At 39.4% G+C, this 19724-nt stretch overlaps 1 protein-coding gene across 1 annotated transcript in view; it reads right to left on the minus strand.

The window, feature by feature from the left end:
- Positions 1–1952: 1952 nt before the first annotated feature.
- The window catches only part of LOC149184848 (phenylacetaldehyde reductase-like), a 195589-nt gene continuing 177817 nt past the window's right edge, over positions 1953–19724 (minus strand). Inside the window, exon 5 of the mRNA XM_089417734.1 lies at positions 1953–2167. Within this exon, the coding sequence (XP_089273860.1) occupies positions 1999–2167 (169 nt within the window). The 3' untranslated portion in view covers positions 1953–1998. The remainder of the gene's footprint in view (positions 2168–19724) is intronic.

Consider the following 19724-nt stretch of genomic DNA (forward strand, 5'->3'; position numbering starts at 1 on the left):
ATGCTCAAAAGAAAGTAAGTGCAAAGACACCAACCTTAACAATTACATTGTTTTCCATTTTTATATGCTAATGACATTGTTGTCTTAGCCAAGGATCTCATATAACTTGAAAAACAACCAAGTTTTCTTCAATATTTTTGCAAGAAGCTTGGTATCACAATGATAGAATCAAAAAATTCAACCATGCAATTTATTTCAATAATCAACCTCTTTAGATATTCCACTCCTACAAATACCTAGGTGTTAATATCAATTATAAGTTTAACTAGAACCTTAAAATTGAAAAATTAAATTTTGCAAGAAAGGGCATATTATGATTGAAAAACCATTGTGAATATGTCAAACTTTGGGATTGGGATAAAAGGAGATAACTTTTTTCTAACCTCATAATGTCAGTGATCCTCTATAGTTGTGACATTTTGGGTAGAAGAGAAACTTGGAACAAAATCGAGGAAAAGAACCTCTTGGTCACATTTTGAACCCTTTCTTTTTCACACAACGTATGGAAGAAGCTCCAACCTAACCAAAATAATCACTCCTCCAAGATGCCAATTTGTTTCTACTCCATTTCATGTTTGTTATATGCATCCCTTGCATTGGATCCAAAGGTGATTCCTCACCTAGGAACAATGGCTTCAAATCCACCCTTAAAATGCAAAAAGGACCTTTCATTTGAACCCTTCCAGTAGAATAATTAGAAGCTTAAAACATTTGCAGGAAAAAAACTTTAACACGACTACTCCAATGCCCCGCTTATATTCTTAGAATAATGAAATTCCCCTGATGTTCTTGAGGTGAATTCTCGTATATCTTTAACAATATATGATCATTAATAATTCCAATTCTCAGTAGAAAATTCACAAAAAAGAGCCCCAAGATAATAGTGACAACTTTGTTGATTACAATCTCTGGAGCAATATAACAGAATTTAAATAGTACATGCAATTAACAATGTGACATGACATGTAATTGGAGTTTTATGAAAAACCATCAATCTAATTTGAGTCTCATACAAAGTAAACAATGTCTAGCTAATTTTGTGCTACTATAGAGTGGAGATAAATAAAACTCAAAGCCCCGACCAAATCCTTCTCTTTGGAGAAAAAAAAATTCATTGAAATTTTATGTCTTTAAATAGGATACATTAGAGAAGAATACCATGGTAAAAACCATGTTTTATCAAAATATTTTACATTCTATAGTATAATTTGCATTTTCAACGTTTTGTATTTTTTTTCTAGATATATATATATATATATATATATTTCCGATATTAAAAAAATGTTGACATTCTTACATTATGTCTTACGTCTAACACATACACATCTCCCCTATATTGGGTTGTAGAGTGCCTCTTGAGGCAAAGATGGAAAGTAGGATATTTAAGATATAGAGATAAAATTCACTTATAACAACTAACAATAAATAAGGTTTTTTTATAGGGTCTTGGGCATGGGAAGACGGTGTTGCTACTTGGTTTCATGCAAAGAGTTAATCTTTGAGACTCTCTATAGTGTGTAATCCAAACCTTCACAGTTTCGACAATGATGGATTAGGGGGGAATTAATGTCTTGGGGGTAGTGTTAGGGATTAAAACTATTGTTTTAGACTTGGAGTGAGTTTTTAAATTGCTTATGATTGGAAAAGTGATAGGCTTTCTAGGATCCTTAAAATCCTACAATGGAATAGACATTTGGTAGGAGTGTTAGTCTACCCAGTAGTGTCTAACACATTGTAAAAAATATTGGCTAAGCTTTTGTTTATACTCAATAATAGCTTAGAGAATTGAAAATTATAAAAATAACTTAGATATTCAAGTAGTTTGAGTTATGCAACCTTTTTTTACTATTTTAGACAACAAAATGTAAAGGTATGTTTTATTCCTTTACTTCTAAATAAATATTAAATAGAATAAAAGCATTAAATACAATTTACATTTGTAATATTCTTTTAAATAATATGTAAAGCACATATTTAATTTGTTGTATAATTTGGCTTCTAAACATTGTATACTTTAGGAATTTCTTTAAGAAATCCTTTCTCTTTCATACTAGTGAAAGATTGTTCAATGGCCTCCTCTATTGGAGTGAAATTAAATCCCAAGGCAATAAGCTTCTTTGCTGCATCTTTACATCTTAGCAATCCAGGTTGTGTTTCCTTGGTGAACCTGTAAAATAATTTATGGAAAAAAGGATCATGATAATATTTGAATGATAAAAAATGTAAGTCAATTTTATCAATTTTCTTTTAAAAATTAAAAAAAAAAAACTCAAAATCCATATAATATCTTTAAACTTTTCAAATATACATTTTATAATTTAAACCATTAGTAAATGTATATGGAGAAAAAATGGTTTACACACAATGATAGTATATGTTTTAAGGTTATATGTAATAAACTCTATTCTTATATTTGATTATCTTCTTGACTTTAAGATGTTGTAATCCATCTTTTTTTTAATGTATTCATTAAAAGGGGAAGAAGAACTAGTCATAAACTTGTTTGGCATGGAAGAGGCCATGCAAATATTGTAGGTGCTCAATGTTTTTTTTTTTAACTTTCTATTCCTCCCTTTGAGGTAACTAAAATACATTTAATATTTCATCACAAAGAGTTCCTAGTTATTTTAACACATTTATTCTCAAGTTACAAAGCTCTCTTGAGATTTGCATGATCATAAATCCATCTTGGTCGTTAGTAATTCTCTCCAATCTATGATAAAAACCATGCATAATTGAAGAATTTGACTAAGTATAAGCCCTTTCTTAGTTTGGCTACCCCCTAAAAGGATTTGTTCAATCCCTTGCTCCAAGTGCTCCACCTACAATAAAAAAACATAGTAGACTAGTGCCTAGTCCACCTTCTATGCATGACTATGTATCCCCTCAATGGATTTTCCCTCCAACCTTTGTGTGGTCTTATTTATTATGAGTATTTTTTATTATGAACCCCGTTACAACATTACACAAAGCATTTGCAAAAATATGTTCTTTGATTACGACATCAAATGATCTCATAAATCAATAACAACTTCAAGTAGAGGAGGGCTAGCCTTTTATAATTTTTCTCTAATGGTTAGTTTGACCTCCCTCTAGGAAAATAATTTAATTGTCATCTGCATATCAGAGACTAAGTAATAACTTTTGATAAATCACAATACTTCTTTTCCACTCAAGGGATTGAATTGACTCACAAGATCCTCAACAACTCAATGTTCCCTTTGCATTTATATTATAAGAGGAAGAAATGAAGAATAGTTGCCCAAACATGCTCAATATCCTCCTTGTAAGCTCAACATTCATCCAAAATAGCTAGTTGTGGATCAACTTGGTCTTTGAATTCTTTATTTTGGTCCTTGGATACTCAAAGTTCCATTCTAACGACTACTTTCATATCCACAAGCCAACAATAGTCCATTTGATCCCCAAATTTTACCTTTTGACCTTGAAATGGTTATATTTGACCTTCTTATGGTACTTTTTGACTTAAATGACTAGTAGTAAGTTGGTTTTCCACCTTTAGCTTGGTTTTCCAACTTCCTAGTGAATTTTGTATGGTTTTCACTTATTTTATTGATATTCACCTTGATTTCACATGTAGTTAGTTGCACTGGCTAAAATAGCACCCTGCGTTGCCACATAACTACCCTCTATGCTGTATGGGTTTTGTTCCTCTCATTTCATAGACCAAATTTGACATAATTCATGCAACATTTTAACAAGTCTTGCAACTGTTTCGCCACCTAGAAGCCCCACATGCCATTTGATCAACCTTGACCACCTATAATTGCATCATTCTTTTAGAGTTTGGAAAAATTTCAATGTGGCATGTCATATTCTCATTATTCTGAGCATGGCATGTTATCTCCTCATTATTTTGAGCATTTTGGAAATAAAGTAAACTTTTTTATTTCTGGGACCACCTGCATCGAGAAATGTGAACTACCTTGGGAAATGTGAAAATTCTGATTTTGTGAGATTACCATATTGAGAATTGTCTGAGGAATACTATATCAAGGTCAAGGACACATGCAAACTCAACAACACAAATAATCATGTGGTAAGACATAGGTGCACCACTATGTTTATTTCTAGTAGCATCAGATGTGCTCTAAGTCTCAAATTTCGCAGGGAGGCTTGGGCACATGTATTCCAAAGAACCCAAAAATCGTTTTGGAAAATTCCACCCAGAAACATTTTTTTTTTTTTTTTACAAGGACGGTTATGAGATTTCATTAATTGGATGGCTAACAGCCACAAATTCGGTTACAAGAGGAAGAGCAGAATTCAACATGGCTGTCCACCAGAAGGGAGAGCTCCCCTGCTACTTTCAGTTTCCTTTTTTACATTTGGAATATTGAGCTTTGGCAGCTAATTTCCCGAGCTGAAAGATGCAAACAAACTGTTGTAATAAGAGGCAATAAAACATGGCTCTTTACGGTATTGGGTCCCAAAAGGTTTCCTTGTCTCTGAGAATTGTGCCAGCATCTAAGTGAACTGCTTTATTTGCCTCTATATCCGCCTCTTTGTTATTGATTCTTAAGACATGAAAGTAATTCAATTTTAGGGACTTGGTCATGTTTTTGATCCTTGCAATAATCCTTGCGAGATGCAGATCCATAGGCTTGGAATTGTTCACCACTGTACTTATGATTACCTGGGAATCTCCAAAAACGTTTGCCTCCTCAATTCCTAGCTCTTGAAGGAGTTTGACACCTTGGAAGAGGGCCATCGCCTCAGCTTGTATACTTGAGGAGTGGCCTAATCCCCAAGCAAATCTTAGTAGGGGAGAACCTTCTGGATTGATGATAAAGCCTCCCGCGCCAGCGATTCCAGGATTCCTTTTTGCAGCCCCATCAAAGAAGAGAGAGGGAAGAGGTTGGTTGGACAACCAGAGCTGGAAGTCCTCTTCGTTTTTCCTGATTTGCCATTCTTTGAGGGATGGAGGGGGGCAGCTCTTTTTTGGAAATTTAAAGTTGAGGACAGATCCTAAATCTCTGTCCTGTTGATTTAGATTTATGTCATCCCCTTTGTCTGCCAGCCACTCAGCTAGTTGGGTTTTTACTGAGTTGGCAACTAGTCTATAGTCTTGTTCCTTACTTTGGAAAATTCTTCTGTTTCTTTCCAACCACACTTGCCAACTGATAAATTTAGGTAAAGCACTCCACGCTGCTTTGATAGTTTTGTTTTTTGGGGATGAACCTGGATATCTGGTCATCCAGCCTGCAAACAGATCCTGAATCGAGGTGGGGAAATCGAACTTGAAGCTCCAGGCCTCAAGAAGATCATGCCAAATGGAGGTTACAAATTTGCACTTGATAATGAGGTGAAGGGAAGTTTCTGAGTTTTCTTTACACATCATGCATCTAGAGGGGCCATGGATGCCTCTTTTCTGGAGTCTGTCTTCTGTGAGGATTTTTTGATGGCAGAGGAGCCAACAGAAGAAATCAATTTTTGGGATTGATGGGATTTTCCATATCCCAACCCAGGGGGCCGGATTGGGGGGCACATGGGGGCGTTCCAGCCACTTGATATACCCCTGAGCCACTGTGTAACCTGTGCACGTTGAGCCCCAGCCTCTCACGTCCATCCTGCGCGCGTGAGTGGGAGCCAACCCCTGCAATTTCGAGAAGAACGAGCTCAGCACAGAAGACAGTGCGGGAGGAACGGGGAGCTGCTTCCAGCCCGCCCAAACATCATCTTTCCAGATAGACACGTCCCACAGAGTGTTTATATTATGCTCAGAAGTCCAACGCCTCAGATCTAACGTGCCTCTCAGCTCAGCCAATGGAGGTCTGCCCAGAATGCTGTCAGTCCACAAATGGATCCGTTTACCATTACCTGGGATCCAATATGCATAGTTGCTTATCAGCGGGCCTATTTTGTTAATGAATAAACTGAGAGGAGTTATGTATTCGTTTTTTGGATGATCCAAGCATCTGAGTCTCGCACCTCTAAAATATTTTTTCCACAGAGCTATCTGGACCCAACCTGGGTTAGGGGCTATGATTTTCCATATTATTTTGGCTCCCATAGCTAGATTTTGGGCTCCGAGGTCTTTGAAATTTAGTCCTCCCTCATAAATTGATTTGGTGACTATTTCCCAATTAATTAAGGAGATCCTCTTCTCATTTTGCTTGCCTCCTTTCCAGAAGAAATGTCTGATTTGTTCCTCCATTTTTTTTATGATACCCACAGGTGCTAGGAGGACTGAGAATTTAAACAATGGCAAACTGCTCAACACTGCTTTAATTAGCACTGATTTCCCTGCTAAATTGAGCCAAGAAGCTCCCCATGCTTGCATTTTGGATTTGAATTTTTCTAGCTGTGGGTGCCAGTCCTTGCTCAGGGCCCTCCTGTGGAAAATTGGCAGCCCAAGATACTTGAATGAAGACCAGGAGATAGAGGCTGCGAATCCTAGGCATCTGGCAATTGAATTTGCAATCGAAACAGGGGTATTCCAGCAGTAAATGTTACATTTGTCTTTGTTTAAAATGCTGCCTGAGACCTTATTGTATTCATCCAGAACTTCTTTGAATTTTATAGCTGAGCGAAGAGAAGCAGCCCCCAACAGTATTGCATCGTCCGCAAAGAGGGCATGATTGATATTTTTTGCCCCTCTTGCAATGCACAGGCCAACGATTTCCTGCTCTTGCTGCTTTTTATCTAAGTTGAAACTGAGAACAGAGGCCTGGAGGACGAATAAAAGGGGTGAGAGAGGACACCCCTGCCTCAGTCCTCTATAGGCTTTGAAGAACTCCGCCGCTCTACCATTCACCAGGGGGGCTATCCAAGGTTCTGAAATGCATGCTCTAACCCAATTGATGAAGTTTTGACCGAACCCCAGTTTATGAAGCACATCAAACAAAAATTTATGCTTAACCCGATCAAATGCATTAGCAAGATCTAATTTAATAGCCATACCTTTTTCCTTTCGATGAAGACTGGAGTGGATTGCCTCTTGAACCAACACGAAGTTATCTACCAGCTGTCTGCCCTGAATGAACCCTCCTTGACTGTCGGGGATGATTTTGGGTAGAATTCTTTTCAGCCTGTTAGCTATCACTTTGGTTATGACTTTGTACCCAATATTGCATAAGGAAATTGGGCGGAATCTGCTGAAAGAGTTTGCTCCTTTCTCTTTGGGAATGAGGGCAAGAAAGGCTGAATTTGTACCTCCTCCAATCTTCTGGCAGTCTTGGGACTTTTGAATCATTTTGAGAAGCTCCTTCTCCACGATCTGCCAGCAAGTTTGTAGAAACCTGGTCGTGAAACCATCCGGTCCCGGGGCTTTGTCGGGATCCATTGCGAAAAGGGCCTCCTTGACTTCCTTGTGTGTGATTTTTCTCTCAAGGATCTGATTCATTTTGGAGGTGATGAGGTTAGGGACAACGTCCAACAGGCTGTCATTATGCTCATCTAAAAGTTCCTCCCTATATAGCTTCCCAAAGTGCTCCGAGGCTGCCTTTTTTATGCATGCAAAATCCTTCAAGACATTGTCTTCTTCTTTTATTTCCGTGATGGAGTTTCTCCCTTTCCTGGCTTGGGCTTGTTTATGGAAAAAGGAGGAGTTTCTATCGCCTGATTTTAGCCAGAGACTTCTGGACTTGAGCCTCCAATATTCCTCTTCTGCCAGGCAGGCCTTATGGAAGCTTTGTTGAAGCCTGGCCTCCTTTTCCAACTCTTCTTTTGTAATTTCCGCTGTTTCAAGATGGAGGTGCTGATTCTCAAGCTCGGTTTGGATTTTTTTCCTTTGCGCAACAGGATTAGGAAGGGTCTTGGCCCAATTTTTTAGCATGGCTTTGACTCTTCTGAGTTTTTCCTCCCACACGAAGAAGGCGGATCCCTTGACTGGGACTTTCCAACAATCTCTGACCCTGTCCATAAAATCTGCCTCTTTAATCCAAAGAGAACTGAACCTGAAAGGGATAGGCCCCAGGTCTTTGGGCGGCAACAGTTCCAAGCTGATAGGCTTGTGATCTAATATGCTGTTGTGGAGGATGCGCTATCTAGTCTCTAGTCCAAGGAGCAGGAAGGAACTTTGCACCAGAAATCTGTCCAATCTTGCGGCTATGTGTCCCGGGCCAGCCCTCTTGTTTGTCCACATGTACTTGCCCATATTTGGCTTGATGTCAATCAGGTCCCAGTCTTGCATGAGGTCTTCCACTGTTTCCCTTGTCGGATCTCTGACAATACTGCCTCCTCTCTTTTTTGACGAGAGAAGGGTGAGGTTAAGGTCTCCGGCTATGATTATATTCTCCAAGTTTTCTAGATTTGCCAAATTTTTTATGGCCTCCCAACATGATTTTTTTTCACCTGCATTGTTAGGAGCATATACATTGACCAGACTAAAAACTTCTTTAGATTCTAAATGTTGCAATTTTAACAAAATCCAATGAGTGTTTAGGGACTCAGAGATTAGAGAGAACTTAATTAGATTCCAGAGCGACCCAAGCCCTCTCGAAGCTCCACGGGCAGAGGTTGCATGCGCTCCATCTTTCTTCCAGATTTTTCTGCTTGCTTGGAGGAAGGCTGAATCCTCTAGTTTAGTCTCCGGGATGAGAGGATATCCGGGGCTTCCAGTCTTATTAGACTATTCATTGCTTCTTCCTTAGCTTTGGAGCCCATTCCCCTACAGTTCCAGGAGACTATCTTCATCATTGATTTTTCTTATGAGGAGCTCCTTTGGAGCTCTGGGTTTGGATCTTCTTCGTCTTCGGGGTTTTTGCTAGGAGTTTCTTTAGCGTCGGTTGGCTACCCTGAAGCTTGTCTTTGTATGTTTCTTTATCTCTTTTTTCCTTTGTTGACATTCGTCCTCTTGTAGATCTTCTGGGGGTAGCCTGTGAATCCCCTATTTCCCCTTCTTCCTCCGATTCCTCGGACTCTTGGGTTTCCTCCTCGTCTTCTGACATCTTCTCTTTGGATCTCTCTGGTTCGCTTGTGGATTTAGGAGGTGAGACTACTTTTGGAATTTCTGTCTCTTGAGTGTTCATGATTTCTGATCCAAGGATCTCGAATTTATTACCTTGACTTTCCATGGGTGGATGCTGGGCAGGGCCCGTTTGGGGGGCTCTGGCATTAACATTTGCATTCTTCCTGAATGAGGGTTTGGGTCTTTTGGCCTGGGTCCATCCTTCTTCCTTCCCTTTTTCCTCTACCCCTTTGGACGGGCAGTCTCTGGCGAAGTGACCATAGACTTGGCACTTCCAACATTTGAATGGCAGCTGTTCATAGTCTAATTTCTGGACATGTGTCCAAGGGCCTACCCTTATTTTGATGGCTTCTGGTAATCCAATCTCCAGATCTACCTCTACACAAATTCTGGCGCAGTCATACTGGTCTTTGTTATTAGCCCTATCTATGAATTTTCCAAGGGTGTTTCCGATATGCTTCAGGGATTCCCAGTTCCAACAATGAACCGGCAGATTGGGGAGCCTTACCCACACCGGGACCACTGATGGCACATCTACCGCCGGATCAAAATCTGGCGTCCATTTGTTTAAATACAGCCCTTGAGGGCCCATGAAGTAGGGGCCATTTCTGAAGATCAGATCCTTGTCTTCTTTTTCTGAGAATTCGAATAAGAAGTAGCCCCTTCCGAGGAAGTAAGATGTAACCTTGCTTTTGATCAGCAGAGCCCAGTTTCTAGCAACCCAGTTCTCTGTTGATTTCGGGGAGGGCCAGAGACCTGTAAACTGACCCACTAGAGCGCGATCCGCCAGAGATAATGCTACTTGAATCGGGCCTTCAGGAGGAAGAGCGATCTCTGGGATGTCTTCTAATCTTTTCACGAACTTGGCGGCTTCCACAACTTTCTTCTTGGGCAGAGAGGCCAACAAGGATCTGAAGGCCTCAGCAGCGGAAGGCGTAGTAGTGGAGGAGGGCCCCTGGGGGGGGTCTGGCTCCTCCATGGAGAGCAGCAGGACAAAACCCTAGCCGACTGCAGCCAGGAGCTAGAGCTTTCGGCCAAACCCTAGCTGACCGCAGCTCGGGGAAGGAGCTCTCTGCGGATTCGCCAGCAGGGATCGCAGAGAAGCAGGGGCGAACTCGCGCGTAGTCTTCTAGATCCGCAAGGTGCAGATCTCACTTGCAGGGCCGCAGCGCGCAGGGCCGAAGCGCGCAGAGCAAATCAATTGTCTCATTAGATCATTATATTATGTATCCCACCCAGAAACAATTTTATTAAAATAGTTAATTATTTTTAATGGGACCCTAAGTCTAAACTTAAGAAAATAAAATAATTAAAGGGTATTAATATAAATTGTGGGTGTAACTTCTAGAAGAAGACGATGATCAAGCAGAAATGATCTTAACCATTGATTAGCTTCTAATTCAGGTCATTGAATGTCAACGAGGAGATTATTTAAGGAGGCTTGAGGGTCATTTGGAAAGACACACATAGAGAGTTCAGAAGATCAAATTTTTGAAGTAGAGCAATTGTCGGAGAGAGATTCAAAGTAAGATTTTGTAGTGAGGGGCAGGGATAGTATAAGAAGGGAATTATCCCTGGTCGGAGAATACTCAACAGAGAAGACAGAGGGAGATCTAGCAGTGGAAGCGTTAAGCCAGAGGGGTTGACGCAAAGCCATACAGAGGTAGCGCAAAAGCCAAGAGGGAGTCTAAAATTTGCAGAGGGAATTCGAGTTTCAGAAGTTGGGAGCCGGGGTGTGAGACCAGGGGAAAAAATCGAATCACCTGGGTAGAAAATCGACCAGCCAGAGGATTGACGTTGTCCCTAGTGGGATTGACATTAGGCTGACGTAGACATTGCACAAAGGCAACTAGAAAAGTCGGGGGCAATATTTCTGGCACTAGATCAGCCAAGATTGCTAGTGATAGTGTGAGGTAATCTCACAAATATCTCTATCAGGATTATTCTCAGTCACTGGATTGTCGGGAGGGCATCTAGAGTTGTATTCAGAAAACTACTGCATAATAAGAAAAACCCTTAGATCTATTGCACCGGTTTTCCCGCATTGGTTTTTTTAGGGGAAATTTGTCCAAAAAATATTGTGTCACTTGTGTTGTATATTTCTCTATTATTCTGTTCTTGTTTTTGACATATTATTTAATTGGTTTAGGTTGTAGCGTATTAGCTTCGATATTTGTTGTAGGAAGCAATAAATAATTTGTTTCAGTAATTAACAAATAGGATAAGTTTAATCAGTTGCTGTAGTAGGGATTTCGATTGTGGAATTCTCACATGGTATCAGAGAAGTGCAAGTGAAGCAAGAAGAACAATGCTAGAGAACCTAGCATTGAGCAGAAAAGGAGGTAAAAAAGAAGCGAGAGGCAGCAGTTTAAAACCCCAAAGGGTTTGCGCAGTCCAAGCCAGGAGGGCATAATTTCGAGGCAGTCTCTCTCTAAGTGAGTTGATAGAGAGAAGAGCTTCCAAATCGAGATCTTATCATGGTAGAGAGAGCAGTGCTAAAGCCTTACCGCAAGGAAGAGATGGCGGGACACAATTTTTTTGTAGGTCGTTTTGCTGGGTAGAAAGACATGAGAAGAGGAGAAGCATTGTGAGGGAATTCTTCCTCAGAGGAGTTCCAACCAAGGAGTTTGAATTCTTACTTGCTGAGCAACAATGAAGAGGGGAAGATGTACAAGCTCCAGAAGGGAATGTGTAGGCTAGTCCAGTGATGCATAGACGAGAGAGGAGGATATTCAACATTTCCATTTGGTAGAGATGGCACCGCATCTCCAGGAGGGAGGTGGGTTGATTTAGAGTTGTAGTTCAAAAGAGATACAGATGGGAAGGATCCCCGAGGAACCCACCTCTTGGATCAAGTCCTTGCTACGGGAGCCCAGATCAGAAGTAACAGGATGAACTAGTGTCAGATGGTTCCGAGGAGTGTCAGAGAGACAGCTACAGTGGCTAGGAGCTCAAGATAATGAACAACGCAGAGCAGAGTTGGCAGCAATGCAGATGGAACAGAGTAGAGGTCAACAACAATGCAAAAGATTCAGAGGGTCAGCACAGAGATTAGCAGTATTCAGGTTCCAACATTCACATGGTATCATACTGAAAGCAATTAGTTAAGTAATTTGGAATGTTTTTCCATTGTTGATGCAGTAGCAGCAACAATTTGCAGTGAAGGAGCATTTGGCAATGGCAGTGCCAGCAGTAGCACGAATACAGAAATTCAGAGGGAGTTGCAATGTTGATAGTGGCAGCGTTAGCAGCAATACAGATGCAACACTTGTGCAGTGGTTCTGGACAGCTGGTCAATCATCAACAATGCAAAGGGAGATGTTACATAACAGAGTGATGCTTCAACAAGTTGCATTGAAAGAGCACATTCCTCAGTTAGAGGGAGTGTTGATTTCTGGTGGCATCATATGTGCTCTAAGTCTCAAATTTCGCAGGGAGGCTAGAGCACATGTATTCCAAAGAACCCAAAAAGCGTTTTGGAAAATTCCACTCAGGAACAATTTTATTAAAATAATTAATTATTTTTAATGGGACCCTAAGTCTAAACTTAGGAAAATAAAATAATTAAAGGGTATTAATATAAACTGTGTGTGTAACTTCTAGAAGAAGATGAGGATCAAGCAGAAACAATCTTAGCCATTGATTAGCTTCTAATATGGGCCATTGAATGTCAAAGAGGATATTATTTAAGGAGGCTTGAGGGTCATTTTGAAAGAGACATAGAGAGAGTTAAGAAGATCGAGTTTTTGAAGCAAAGCAGCTGTCGGATAGAGAATTGAAGTGAGCTTTTGCAGTAAGAGGCAGGGATAGTATCCGAAGGGAATTATTCCTGGTCAGAGAATACACAATAGAGAATAGAGAGGGAGATCCAGCAGTGGCAGTGTTGAGCCAGAGGGGCTAACGCAAAGCCACACAGAGACAATGCAGGAGCTAAGAGGGAGTCCTACATTTGCAGAGGGAATTCGCATTTCAGAAGCCGGGAGTCAGGGTGTGAGACCATGAGGAAGAAATCAAATCACTTGGGCAACAAATTGACCAGCGAGAGGATTGACGATGTCCCCAGTGAGCTTGACACTAGGTTGACGCAGAGGTAGTGCAGAGGTAACCAGAAAAGTCAGAGGCAATCTTTCTAGGGCTGGATCAGCCAAGATTCCTAGTGATAGTGTGAGGTAATCTCACAAATCTCTATGTCAGGATTATTCTTTGTAACTAGATTCTCGGGAGGGAATCCAGAGTTGTATTCAGAAAACTACTGCATAATAATAAAAACCTTCAAATCTGTTGCACCGGTTTTCCCGCATTGGGTTTTTCCAGGGACATTTGTCCAAAAAATACGGTGTCACTTGTGTTGTATCTTTCTCTATTGTTTTGTTCTTGTTTTGGGCATATTATTTAATTGGTGTAGGCTGCAATGTATTAGCTTCGATATTTGCTGTAGGAAGCAATAAATAATTTGTTTCAGTAATTAACAAATAGGAGAAGTTTAATCAGTTGCTGTAGTAGGGATTCCAGTTGTGGAATTTCACACTTTACGTATGCTGGACTATCCCATACATTGATGATAACCCCTACATATCCAAGGATCCTTCAAACTTTAACTGCCTTAAGATCCACGCAAAATCTCTCGATCCTATACAAGACAGAGAGATCAAAGAACTAGGCCAAAAAGACGGGGACCATCACAAGGCCTAAGATACCTAAATACAAAGACTCACATGGCTTAAGAAATATTTTGACTTGTGACTTTGGGCTTACAACGACGATAAATGTAATGTGAAAATATATGTACCCCTCCTAACATGAGGGGTAACACGCCCTTGTCTTGTGTATGCCAATCTTAGCAGGTTGCAAGGACCTTGGAAACCCTGCTAGTTTGATCAATAACAATACCAATGATTTCCATCCCATGGTATTGGCCTCAAAGTCTATCTTTAAATGAATCCAAAAATTTAATTATTCTTCTCTTCGTTATGACAGGTGTAGATTCCAGATTTTCCATTAAAAGGTATGCTTCGTACTATGGTTTTAGAGTGATGCCTTTTTTTTCTTGTAGTCAAATATCACAACATATTTACAAAGCTCATTTTGGCATCCCACCTATGACTGGAGAATTTGTAGTTAAAATAACTAGAAACATTTTTTCATGCCAAACTGGTAGAACTATTGTTGGTTAACTAAAATGATTCTTTGGATGTATTAGGAGAAAATTGCCGCGGGATTTGGAGGTGTGGCTTCACTGATTGTCTATTTAGATTATCAAACATCGATCCTCATATTTAATATTATCCCTCTATTGGCAGGTTAAGCTTCAATGTAATATCCCAACTAGGAAAATATAGTAAATAACATATGCATGAACTAAGCTACAACAAATAAAATTCCGAGGACACAAGCTAAAATCAGTAAACACAAAAAATGGAGCCAAGTATATGAGCCATTGTATTAATTTGGAAAAAATGAGTACATCAGTGATAAAAATGGAACCTGGGATTGCTACTACAAGCTATGGAAAAAATGCAGTTGTCAATACAAATTGCAATATGTCGAAAATCCCTCCTCAATGAATTCCACCCTGCCAAGGAAGAACTGTTGCTGCTAGATGAGATAAATCATGTGTTTCGACCTTCTAGAGTGCTCAGAAAATTCGACCAAGTTAGTTGGGACCTCCCCACATAAAACCCACAAAAACCAAGAAAGTGTTTGGCAAGGAAACTTTTAGGGGCTAATATTCACAAGTGGGCTAAATTTGCACGCATTTTCCAAAAAAAAAAATCACCAATTTTCCATTTTTTCTGAAAATGATTCGCCCAAATTTTATAATACAAAATTATTTTACCTTAAAAATCACCAAAATTTTATATAGACTAATATAAAATCATTAGAGATCTAAATTTTTTTACAAAAATATTACCTAAACTTTTATAATTTGCATATTATGGAGTAGGAATATTTGCCAAGATTTCTAAACTTTAATATAAATTCCATCCTTAAAATTTTCCCTGGTGTTTGGACTAGATCCACAAGTCATCGATGACCCCAAAATTATGTATTGCCCCCACTAGTCTGCCAACGATGTGTTAAAAATATACAACTGTGGTCAAATTCCACTTTGGACTACTCATTTTATGGATATGATGATGGCATTGAATTCCTCTTTTCAAGAGGACCAAAATCGACCTAAATATCACCTCGTTCGGACAAGCAGAAGTTGGTTTTTGATTTTGTGCACCCACTCGTGGATATTCGATCAAGTCAGCTTCACTCTTATGCATAATTGGATAGGTCAGCCTCAACATCAAATGGACATTGTTGGACACCCCCTATAAGCCTATAAATACAAGTGACCTAGAAGCTCATTTTTACATCATAACATCAAGCATCTTCTTCTCTTCTTTCTGATTTGGTTCGACACATTGGCGAAGGAAAATGTCATACGAAGGTATGAAGACTCAGATTCAAAGCTCACACAAAATTAGCGTTTATGTTCTAGACGCTAACACAGAACTTGGAAATTTCATCCTTGGATGCACACATGTTATGGTCAAGACAACGTCTAGGAAGCTACAAACACACGTAAGCCAAATTGAAGGGAGCGTCCAGGGGCTTGACTACAGTTGACCATCATCCGAAGTGTTTTGAAGATGTCTGAATTCTGAATCAAGTTGCCTTTGATATATTCTGCCACTATAAACTGGTTCCTGAAGTTTTTGGATTATATTGTTGATCATATTGTATTGGGATCATTGTACTCTCTGTTGAACATTTTATGACAATCTAATATAAGAAGAATTTGAAAGGGTTTTCCCCCTAGTGGGGTTTTTTCCCTGGTCTTTAACCAAATCTCATGTCTCTTGTTGATGTGTTGATTGTCTTCTTTTTCATTGCATATATTGTTCTATCTTCAATCACTGTTGATGAATGGAAAGACTAATTGTAATTTGAAATATTAGTTTGGAATTGGGCTAAAGTAATTGATACAACATAGAATGACCTGAAAATTAACATGGTATCAGAGCTAAGGTGAAATATAAGCCCAAAACGAGACAAGCCTTGAAGCACTCATCTTTGGAAAGTTGAAAGAACCAATCTATTCAAAGTCATGATCACTTCCTACTTTAAGAGTGATGAGAAGCTGGGTGACTCATCTAATTTCTTTGCATGGAAAGTTAGGTTGGATATCATAGCTGATAACAATGATGTTTTGGACTACATTCAAGGAAAGGTACTCACGCCTCCGCAGAATGCATCCAATGCTATCAAGAACAAGCACAAGAAAGGTGAGTTGAAATCAAAACAAATTATAACTAATTGTTTACAAGATAATCTACTTGCATATGTTGGAAACTTGAGAAGGTCTAAATACATGTATGATAAGGTAGCTAACATGTATGAGGTCAACAATTTGAATGAAATCCTCACCTTGAAATATCAACTCAAAGACACCAAGATGAACAAAGGAGAGTCCATACAATCCTACATAATGAGGATCTCTCGTATTAGAGATCAATTGCTAAGAGTTGGAGAAGTTGTGCCTGACAGGGAACTGGTGGTCATGACTCTAAGAGGTCTCCCTCCTATTTGGGAAACATTCATCACTACTATAAGCAACACAAATGTCCTCCCTTCATTTGATGAAATTGTTGGAAAGCTCACTCAAGAAGAGTCAAGGATGATAGGAAGAGGAAGGATTCAAAAGCACGAAGAAGGAGAACTCGCTACATACATCGCTCATGACAAGAAGAAGAAGAAAGGGAAAGGAGGTCCATCAAATTCAAGAAAGCCTCCTCCTCGAAATTCTGGTGGAAGAAAGGAATATGTGAACATTGAATGCTACAATTGTCATAATAAAGGGCACTATGATCGAGATTTCCTCGACAACAACAATGGACCACATTATAATACTAAAAGCAACAAAAATAGGTTCAATGATCAAATAAGGAGAGATGATCGAAGGAATGACCATAATGGAAGAAATGATAGCAGAAGAAAATATGCTTCAAGTGACCATGAAGAAGATAATTTTCCACAAAAGAAGTCAAAATTCTCCAGGTATGAAAGTAATGTTGCAAATCAATCTGAATATTCTTATTTCTGCTCTTACTAGTTCATCTCCTCTAGATTCATGGGATAGTTGGTTGGTTGATAGCAAGGCCACTCATAACTTCTTTGGTTACAAAGAAGTTCTCTCTAACTTCATAGAGAGGGAGTAAAATTTGAAAATCATTCTTGGAGATAACTCCACTCATCCCGTTAAAGGTTTTGGATCAGTCAAATTTCATTTGAATTCTGGGGAATCTATTGTACTACATGATGTAATGTATGTGCTTGGGTTAAAGAATAATTTGGTATCAATATTTGTTGAAGACAAAGGGATGAGGGTTTCTTTCATCAAAGGAAAATTTCTTACTTAGCTTGTTGGATCCCTTTTGAGAGATGCATTCTCTTTGGGAACAAGATATGAAGGACTCTACAGGATCATTGGAAGATGACTGCTAGCATTGGTTCATAATACAAATCATCTAAGAGAATTATGGCACCGAAAGTTGGCTCATCTTCATTATGATGCTCTTCCGAAATTAGAGAACTTGGTCTTAGGGATTCCAAAGGTTCAAGCTCAACATGATGGAGTATATTTGGGATGTGCTCGTGTAAAAATGACAAGGGGACCATTCCCCTCTAGTGAAAACAAGACCACTGACATCCTCCATCTCATTCATCCTGAGATATGTGGACCAATGCCCATGCACTCTATTAGTGGATATCTCTACTACATCACATTCATTCATGACTTTTCAAGGAAGACATGGATATACTATTTGAAGCATAAGGATGAGGCCTTCAAAACATTTAAGGAGTTCAAAGCATTGGTTTAAAATCAAACAGGGAAGAAGATCAAAATATTTAGGTCCGATCATGGTGGAGAATACATATCAAATGAATTCATTGACTTTAGCAAAAAGGATGGTGTCAATAAGGAAACAATTGTGCCATATAATCTCGAACAAAATGGTCTAGATGAAAGGAAGAGAAGGCTATAGTAGAAGCCACTCGAGCAATGATTCATGATCAAAAGTTGCCTAAATTTCTTTGGGCCGAAGCTTCACATGTTGTCGTATATTTTCAAAACATGGTGCCTCATCAAGTTTTGGAAAACAAAACTCCCGAAGAAGTACTTACAGGTGTGAAGCCCGACATTATTCATCTCCTCATATTTGGATGTCCCGTATATTTCCATGTGTTGAAGGACAAAAGGAACAAATTGGAAGCTACAGGAAGAAAATATATGTTTGTTAGGTATTGTGAAAATTCTAAAGCATTTAGAATATATATTCCTAGTCAGAGGAAGGTCAAAATTAGCAGGGATGTTACATTCGATGAAGATTCCGCCCTTGGAAAAGAAAGGGGCCTTCCTCTACCTCCTCCTCCTGAGAAGAATGGTGTTATGGATATCTTGGATGGCTCGTCCGTGCCCGAATATGAGACTAATACTTTTGATGATCCCATGGAGCCTATGGATCCCTTAGATTCTCCTCCTAGTAATCTTCCTACTAGGAAGAGACCACTTTGGCTCTGTGACACTCTTCAGGACACTGATAGTCATGTGCCCGTCCGAAGATCGTTTAGAGAAAGGAAGAAGCCATGCAGGTAGCAGGGATATGTTGCATCCATGAGCATTATGATTCAAGATGAACCTTCCTCATTCGAATAAGTCATAAAAGAACAAGTTTGGAAATATGTTATAGTCGAGGAATATGAACCTATTATGCACAATGATGTATGGGTTGTTGTGCCAAGACCGAAGGGGAAATCCATGGTAAATTCGAAGTGGATATTCAAGATCAAGGATGGAATTGATGGAAACATTGAAAAATACAAGGTGAGGTTCATGGCTCAAGGATTCTCCCGGAAAGAGGGAGAAGATTATGATGATATATTTTCACTTGTGGCTCGATATACAACCATTCGTTCGATAGTTTCCCTTGCCGCAAGTCAAGGATGGACCCTTCATTAGATGGAAATAAAGACCGCATTCCGCCATGGCATATTACAAGAATAATATACATTGAGAAACCTCAGGGATTTGAAGTAGAGGATCGAAAAAAACACATTTGTAGATTGAAGAAGGCATTGTATGGTTTGCATCAAGCCCCAAGAGCATGGTACGCCGACATAGACAATTATTTGGTGAAATTGGGATTCACAAGAGGCATTATCGATCCCAACCTCTACTTCAAGGTATGCCATTGATTTTGATTTTATATGTTGACGATATATTCTTGACAAGTAGTGAGCCCCCCGAGTGTAAGAGGGATCTATCCTCTGAATTCGAGATGAAGGACCTTAGACTCATGCACTATTTTCTAGGCCTTGATGTCTGGCAAAGGTCCGATGAGATTTTCATTTCACAAGGAAAATAGGTTATGAATTTGTTGGAAAGATTTGGAATGATAGAATGCAAGTCCCTACTCACACTGATGGAAATTAACTTCAAGAAGTTATGTGGAGAAGATGCAGGAACTGATTTGGTAAATCCATATGAGTATTGATAGTTGATTGGGGCTCTGATGTTCCTTGTGAACACCTATCCAGGCATATGCTATGCAGTGAACACATTGAGTAAATTCATGATAGAGCCTCTCCATGCACATTAGACCGCTGCCAAACACATTTTGAGATATTTGCAGGGAATGATTACACTTGGTCCAAGATACTCTGTCGTAGATGTTCGACTTCATGGATACACCGATGTTGACTAGACGAGAAATGTTATCGACAGGAAAAGTACGTAAAG

This window comes from Pinus tabuliformis, chromosome 3_2, assembly GCF_031772625.1.
Source record: "Pinus tabuliformis cultivar Carrire ecotype Pingquan chromosome 3_2, CPIR1, whole genome shotgun sequence".
Classification (NCBI taxonomy): Eukaryota; Viridiplantae; Streptophyta; class Pinopsida; order Pinales; family Pinaceae; genus Pinus; species Pinus tabuliformis.